This window comes from Brachyhypopomus gauderio, chromosome 14 (assembly GCF_052324685.1).
Source record: "Brachyhypopomus gauderio isolate BG-103 chromosome 14, BGAUD_0.2, whole genome shotgun sequence".
NCBI classification, from domain to species: Eukaryota; Metazoa; Chordata; class Actinopteri; order Gymnotiformes; family Hypopomidae; genus Brachyhypopomus; species Brachyhypopomus gauderio.
In genome coordinates, this window is record NC_135224.1 from 10221249 (window position 1) to 10229098 (window position 7850).

The window sequence follows — 7850 nt, forward strand, 5'->3', positions numbered from 1 at the left end:
TGACAAATCTTTAGACCATAAGCACCGAATATTATAGCACTTTTAAGTTACTGTTACTGTGTGATGAGTTTAATCAGCACATTAGGAATGAATTATATTCCAATGTAATTTCGTTTTTACATATGTGTTATCATTTCTATTTCCGTGGATTGTTCGTGTAATCGTTAACCCACCGGGTCACCGTAAATTTACTTCATTGTGACTCAATGATTTTCTCATTGAGTCAACATTTCCTCCAACCATGCCCTGACATGAGTCGGTGGGCGGGACAACACTGCATTACGACATGTGCTTTAGCCTATGAGATGTTCCAGTGACCTGCCTCTGCTTTGACTGATGGTTGGCTTGTGCAATCAACGCTCTCGAGGTAACATCACTGCCCACGTATTTAGCACATTTCCGCCATTCTACTGTTCTTTGTGATAATGTCGGCTCAACATGAGGATAGGTAAGCGGTGGTTGTTTCATAATGTGTTCCGTTTTAGCTTATGTGTTGATAAAAATGAAAAATATATTTCGGCGTTGTTTATTTGATTAGTTGAAAATATGATACGAGTTTTCTAGTGATCATTTTGATTACGATTCTAGCTAAGAAAAACCGGTTGCCTGAAAAAAACGACACGACACGTTAGCTAGCAACGCGTTCTGCGTAGGAATAAAGTGAACCGACACGTTTAACCAATCCATCTTTTAATTTATTTGTCTTTCATTTTAGTTTTAATAATTCCGTGTTTCCTCGTCACAAAACTGTGTCGCGGTTAAAACAGCAACGCGTTAAAATATACCGGCACTCGGGACACAGCGCGAGCCGTCGCGAGCGTGTTAGCCCGCGTGCTAACGTTTCCGTTAGTTGCCGGCTCGCGCGTGGCGCGTGCTCGCACATGGCGGTCCCACGCTGTCTCCGCCTGGCGAGGATTAAAACGCGTCTTTTGTTAAGACCGCGTAAACTGGGGAAACTGGAAATGGACATGTAGTATCGATCCACCGACTACCAGCGTGGATTTGATCACCATTTACTTAATTTTGGAGGAAAATGACGCTAGAGTTAAATATGATGGATGCCATTGCAGAAGTTAGGCCGAAGTCTGGCCCAGCTGTTCTGGCTAGCTAATTAGCTAAGCTACAGATTGAACCCTTTAATTGATTAAATATTACATTTAAGTATGCTTACAAATAATCTAGATGGCAGTTCTGGCTGTTTGATAATCTATTTGGTCGATGTTCTATTTAGCTAGTAAACAAAACGTCTAATTAGCTAGTTGGCCGTAGCTAGCTAGTTAGCTCACCAATAAAACGAGCTAGCTTGGTTAGCTTTGCAAAAACCTATTGTAATTTCAGTGTTTATGCGTCTCTCTTCCTGTTTAAATAGTTTACACGTCGATTACTATCAAATGTTGAAGGCCATCTTTATCAAACATCCTGTAATTTTGTCGAGCCCGTAGGCCCTCGCACTTACAAACTCAAAAGGTTAGGGCAAAAATGGCGGACTCCAAAGCCATTTTCTACAGAAAATTGCGACGTGTCTGGTGTAATGTCGCCTCCCCACCATCTCAAGTCTTTATTCATTTTTCTGGTTTCTTGTGTCTTGATAACGACACGATTATTGATTCATTATAAAATATGTAGACTTTTAAGGTTTGTAAAACTAATATTTTATTTTGACGAGTCATAAAATGTAAACCCAACCCTCATTGACGTTTTGTCCACAAGCTCAATTTAAAATATTTAGACTGTCGTGATTGCGCAATTATCCGTTATATGGCATTGCTAACAATGGGTTATATATCCTTTCAGACCCAGAGACAATGGCCCCGAGGGCATGGAGCCAGATGGAGTCATTGAGGTAAAGCTTAATTTTGGATATCAAGGCATACATCTTGAAATATCTTACACCTGTGTGATGGCCTGCTCCAATGATGCCTTGCTTTCTGTAAAAGTTCATCGCTAGATTGGTTATTAAAAGGCTCTAGCATCAGGTTGAAATCAACATGCATGTTTTTCTCCTCTTGTTAGGGCAACTGGAAGGAAGTTGTGGATAGTTTTGATGACATGAATCTGCGGGAAAATCTTCTCAGAGGAATATATGCTTATGGTTTTGAGAAACCTTCTGCCATTCAGCAGAGGGCAATTCTCCCTTGTATCAAGGGTATGTAGCAAAAAGTTTAAAATCTTTTTCCGGTTACTTGTGCCCATCCAAAGTGTTAATGATTTGTCATGAACACCCTTACCATCTGGGCAAGGCTTTGCCTGTTAGTGGCAGGGTCCTATATCTGGTAGGGGAAGAGAATGAGAATGCAGTCCATTTTCATCCCAGTCGACTCTGTACCATGGGCTAAAGACTGGTTCATGCTGTGGACACAGAATAACTTTTTTTTGTTTTTTTTGTTTTTTTTTTTTGCTGGGTCTAGTTTTTGTGATTTGTCTGGCAGAGATGTTGATATCCATTTGTTTCTTTTTAGGTTATGATGTCATTGCACAGGCCCAGTCGGGCACAGGGAAGACGGCCACATTCGCCATCTCCATCCTGCAGCAGATTGACATTGATCAGAAGGCCACACAGGCTATGGTCCTGGCTCCCACCAGAGAGCTAGCCCAACAAGTAAGAATCCAGAATACCTTTTGCCTCACCAAATGAGGTAGAAGGTGGAAATATGACCATTGGAAGCTTCCCTTTTTAACTAGGCAAGGCAATGCCTGTTAGTGGCATGAAGTCCTATATCTGATGAGGGAAGAGAAAATGCTGCCTATATTCATCACAGTCAGCTCAGTACTGTGAGCTAAAGGCTGTTTCATGCTATAGGCACATTAAGAAATCAGGGTTATTATTATATATAACACTCACTGAAACGTGCTTGGGTATGTAATCATGGAAGACAAGTGTGAAGGCCATGTTTATTCTGTGCTTAGACAGCCATGTCTGTAACCTGCCTTGCTCGTCTATCTCAGATCCAGAAGGTGGTCCTCGCCCTGGGCGACTACATGGGTGCCACTTGCCACGCCTGTATCGGTGGGACCAACGTTCGCAACGAGGTGCAGAAGCTGCAGGCAGACGTACCCCACATAGTGGTGGGGACACCCGGGCGGGTCTTTGACATGCTCAACCGTCGCTATCTCTGTAAGCAAAGACGCCAACCTCAAAACACCTTGGCCGTCGGTGGAGGGATTGTATGCTGTCATGATGATCCCCATGCGTGTCAGCTGACTCCGGTAGTCCCCTGCCCTCCCCAGCCGGTCCCAACGTTATGTTGGACGCAGGTTCGGGGCTGTAGGCCTCTGGAGGCATGATCAGACCTTACTGACCTGAACACAGCATTGTCCCTCCATTCCCTGTGCTCTCGCACTCTGTAAACCCGGGCGGTGTACAACAAAACCTCTTTCATGGGTAAAGTGAGTTAACTGGCTCAAATTAAGGTCATAGAATTTAACCCCAACAAGAATAGCTCTGTTCCGCTCTGTGAATTTTGTAGTGCACCCAACCCAGTTTTGGTTTGATGTGGCATCAATTTTGAAGCTGTAAAATGTCAACTAATGTCCTGTATCATTTTAGCTCCCAAATATATTAAGATGTTTGCACTGGATGAAGCTGACGAGATGTTGAGCAGGGGATTCAAGGACCAAATTTACGAAATTTTCCAGAAGTTGTCTTCAGACATTCAGGTAAATGGAATTTACTCTTTGAAACGGTACATTTAATGCAGCAAAACATCTATTTGTGTAGAACCATTTTTGGTTTACCACATTTGTGGTCTAGTTTTGAAAAGCTATTTTGACCAAGGTTTCCTCTCCCATCAGCTCTCTGTGCTGTGAAGGGAATTGAAGTGCTTTGGTAGAGAAATTGAGCCGCTCTCCACTGTGATTGGGTCCCCCTGTCCCTCAGCACAACTATAAAGCAGTTTACATTCACCTAGTATAAGTGATGTATCTGAACCAGCTGACACGAGGCCAGAGACATCTCAACACGTTGGTCTTTCCACAGGTGATTCTCTTGTCGGCCACCATGCCCCAGGATGTGCTGGAAGTCACCTCCAAGTTTATGCGGGATCCTGTGAGGATCTTGGTCAAGAAAGAGGAGCTGACCCTGGAGGGTATCCGTCAGTTCTACATTAATGTGGAAAAGGAGGTGAACAAGCTTCAAAGCTTTGTGTGTGTGTGTGTGTGTGTTTGGAGCAATTGCTACTGAAACGAGCTTTAAAGTTTAGCAAACCACTAAACATAAAAACCAAATTGTAAATTTTGTACCTGATTTTTCTAGTAACTAGGTGTTTAAGTGTGTGTAGATTTGTTGCTGTTTTGTGATGATTACCATGCGTGTCAACTGATTCCATACTTCTGCAGTGCTTGGTTGGCTGGTGAGCGTTTTGCTAATCAGTGCACTTGAGCCTGTAGGATTTTGGCTGCATGATCAATTTCAAAGTCTGAAAATGGCACCATCTAGTGGCAATGCCTTAGCAGTGCAATTGCCAAATGCAATTCTCTGGTTATACAGTCTATGCTGAAGTTGTAGATTGTTGGTCAGAAGTTTCCTGACCACTTTTTTTTTTTTTTTTTTTTTGTGCATAATTTTAATAATGAAATAATTGTAATTGTTTCCCCAATCTCAGGAGTGGAAGCTGGATACTTTGTGTGATCTGTACGAGACTCTGACAATAACCCAGGCTGTCATTTTCATCAATACTCGCCGGAAGGTCGATTGGCTGACTGAGAAGATGCATGCTAGAGATTTCACCGTCTCTGCTTTGGTGAGTAAACTAGCATGCTAATGTTTTCTACCCTTATCTGGGCAAGGAGATGCCCATCAGTGGCATAGTCCTATGCCTATAATCTAGTGAGGGAAGAGAAAATACAGCCCATATTCATCTCAGTCAGCTCTGTACCATGAGCTAAAGATTGATTCATGCTATGGGTACAGATTCACTTCACTTGTAACACTGGTTAGTCATTGCTGACGTGAGATGCGATCTGACTGTTTGCTTGCAGCATGGAGACATGGACCAGAAAGAGAGGGACTTGATCATGAAGGAGTTCCGCTCTGGCTCCAGTCGTGTTCTCATCACTACTGACCTGCTGGTGAGCTGATGGAGGGAGAGCCCAGTTTGATTGCTAGCCTCTTCTCAGTCAGATGTTTGAACGGACGTCTTGTAACCTGTGCTTCTTTTAAATAATCCCGTAGGCCCGTGGCATTGATGTGCAGCAGGTTTCTCTGGTCATCAACTATGACCTTCCAACAAACAGGGAGAATTATATCCACAGGCAAGTACACCCACGCACATTTTCAATCTATGCACTTAAATGTGTTTTATATATATTATCATCTTGATTACATTTTTCTTCTCCAATTACCTCACTTAGGATTGGACGTGGTGGACGTTTTGGCAGAAAGGGCGTCGCCATCAACATGGTGACGGAAGACGACAAGCGCACACTCCGGGACATCGAGACATTTTACAACACCACCGTAGAGGAGATGCCCATGAACGTGGCCGATTTGATCTAAAAAAAAAAAAAAAAAAAACCCTTTCTCGGCTCCTCTCCGTGCTCTGCCCTTTGTGTTTCTTTAGCGGCTAATGTTGAAGCTATTGCCTGTTTTCATTTCCCCTGTAATTCCGTTGTCTAACCCCAACGAGAGCCAGGCATGATAAAAATCTGATGATTTTTAAAGAACTTGAGTGTTCTTTGTATGATTTGTGATGATTGACCTTTTCGAGTGAGCCTCATGAAATGTTCCATCTGTAATTTGAGCGTGAGCCATCCAGGGCTTATCTGTATTCATGGACTGAAGAGCTTGGCACCAAATGGGTAAATTGGACCTGATTGTTTGACTTTCCATTTTGCCATAAATCTTGGCTACTCTTAATAGTTTCTTGAAAATGTTATCATGTTTACATAGGCTGGTGGGCCTTGTAGAGCCCGTCCTGCTTGTTGGGTGTTTGGATATGGATCGGTCTTGCATCCCCAGTATTAACTTGTGCTTTCTGGGCATGGAGTGTTGGAGTCTTTGGCTATTGCAGTATGTTTCCTGCCCTCTCCATTATAAATTCCATAATCCATAACTGTTATTACCAAACGTTTTGTTCATTTAAACCACTTGTATAGTGCTGTTGTGTAGTAGCATTTTCTTCTTAATAGACATTTATCTCACTGGTGCAGACGGTGGCATGGTGTAAGATGGGAGGTTTACCACCACATGGCATATTGTATAGATTCACTGTATTAAGTCCTTATGTATTGGGAGTGTTGCTCCAGTAACCTACCTCACCAAAATAAATTGGAGGGGTCTTTGAAGGACCAAACTACAGATGATTAAGTATATAGAGATTATAATTTGTTTGTTTCTGTTATTTCTGTTTTTTTGTTTTCTTTCTATTCATTTCCTCTAGTTGTTTTGAAGAAAAGAAAATGCCTGTCTTGTGGGTTGGTTTGGGTCTGGGGTTTACATTGGTCAGTACTATTTTTAAATAAATTTGTTAATGATAATCTTTTTCAGACAGAAGCCGTGTATTAAACTTTTTCTACATTTGGATTCTGAATAGTATTTATTTTAATTCTCTTAAATAAAGGTATTTCTCCTTTTTAACAAGTCAAATTCTGTTTCTTGGACTTTCTTGCAGCTGTTGTACTGTTGGAAAAAACAGCTGTTCTCGAAGTAGGTTTAGATTAACATGACCAATAGAAAGCTCACAGATCCTAATAAGAAATGTGATGCATTCTCCTTTTATACACTTCATGTGAACCTCCTAGAGTGAAATGTCTAGTGTGGTTTTAAGTACATGCTTATCACCAAGAGTTGCATATTTAGCAGTCTTGGTCCTGGACCTGTTTGAAATTACTAGTTTACATGAGAAGACAAAAATCTACATGGGGAAACTATAATCCACCAATGCACTGTATTATTAACTTTAATTTCTGTTCTTAATTATACTGTGAAATTAGGGTAATCAAGTGTCATTGTCATGACTATAAAATAATATGGAAGAGTGTTTATTTAATTATGTGCATCCATTCTGAGTTTCACTAAACCTTAGAGTACTTGTCCACAGGGGGGCAGCCAAGCTGTTCAAGCTAGTAATGAAAATTTAAACGGGTTGGTTTTCATATTTGTATTACAGGGGACCCTCAATTCATACACCTGCCTGTGTACATTTTATTCCTCTTACTTGCCTGTATGTCATTAAAATTTCACGCTATCTACTTTTGATTACCTCAGCCAAATTGCCACCCACCACCAACCTGCTTTGATACATACATCCTACTCATAAAGGCACTTAAACTCCTCACCGAAACACTATTTTAACTCCCACATTGTGCATCTCATTTTTTACCACTTCATCTAATCCATACCATTGCCATCCCAAATAACCAGGTTTTCAACAGCCACATTCCTCCCCTACCATTAGAGGTCTACACTGAAACCAAAACATGCCATGAAACCCCTTCCCCCAGGACGGCATGTTGTTTTGCTTATGCATCTCTGTGTAGGTGGCCCTTCCAACACTTTCACCATGTCTGGATGGCAACCCCCACTGTCCCCTCCCTCCTCCGCAACTCACCCCCCTGCTGGGGGCACAATTGTGGGCAGGGGGATTATGCAAGTAGGAGGCTCGTAAAGGGCCTGCCAGGGTCCTTCTGTGCAGTGACGGATGGCTGCAAGACTGAAGACCCAATTTACATGAGAAGAGGGAGAACAGAGGCCCTATTCAGCCATCCTGTCAGGGAGGACTCAGGGACAAACTGCACTCTTTCCAACTTGCCTTCTTCCCCTCTGAGCTTCTGTTTTCTTCTTTATCTTCTCCTCATCCTTCCTTCTTAATTCTGGCTTTCCTGATGCATCACGTACCTCATCTCTTCATTTT

General features: G+C 42.2%; 1 protein-coding gene and 2 non-coding genes across 3 annotated transcripts; all 3 read left to right on the forward strand.

Annotated features, from left to right (window-relative positions):
* The first annotated feature begins 344 nt into the window (after positions 1-344).
* Positions 345-5532, forward strand: eif4a1a (eukaryotic translation initiation factor 4A1A). The gene is made up of 11 exons (XM_076972565.1): positions 345-448; positions 1795-1843; positions 2014-2146; positions 2460-2599; positions 2947-3115; positions 3548-3657; positions 3977-4120; positions 4602-4739; positions 4978-5067; positions 5171-5250; positions 5350-5532. Exons 1-11 carry the CDS (start codon positions 426-428, stop codon positions 5492-5494), a joined length of 1221 nt encoding a protein of 406 aa, XP_076828680.1. The 5' UTR covers positions 345-425; the 3' UTR covers positions 5495-5532.
* Positions 3170-3311, forward strand: LOC143475832 (small nucleolar RNA SNORD10). Its single transcript, XR_013121143.1, has one exon. It is a non-coding gene; the product is annotated as a small nucleolar RNA SNORD10 (small nucleolar RNA).
* Positions 4288-4423, forward strand: LOC143475831 (small nucleolar RNA SNORD10). Its single transcript, XR_013121142.1, has one exon. It is a non-coding gene; the product is annotated as a small nucleolar RNA SNORD10 (small nucleolar RNA).
* Positions 5533-7850: the final 2318 nt, after the last annotated feature.

Excerpts from the sequence above, each read along its gene's own strand:
- eif4a1a (XM_076972565.1), top strand. The coding sequence starts at position 426 with ATGTCGGCTCAACATGAGGATAG. Across the intron at positions 4,121-4,601 it reads ACATTAATGTGGAAAAGGAG|GAGTGGAAGCTGGATACTTT; the intron begins GTGAACAAGCTT and ends CCCCAATCTCAG. Across the intron at positions 5,251-5,349 it reads AGGGAGAATTATATCCACAG|GATTGGACGTGGTGGACGTT; the intron begins GCAAGTACACCC and ends TACCTCACTTAG.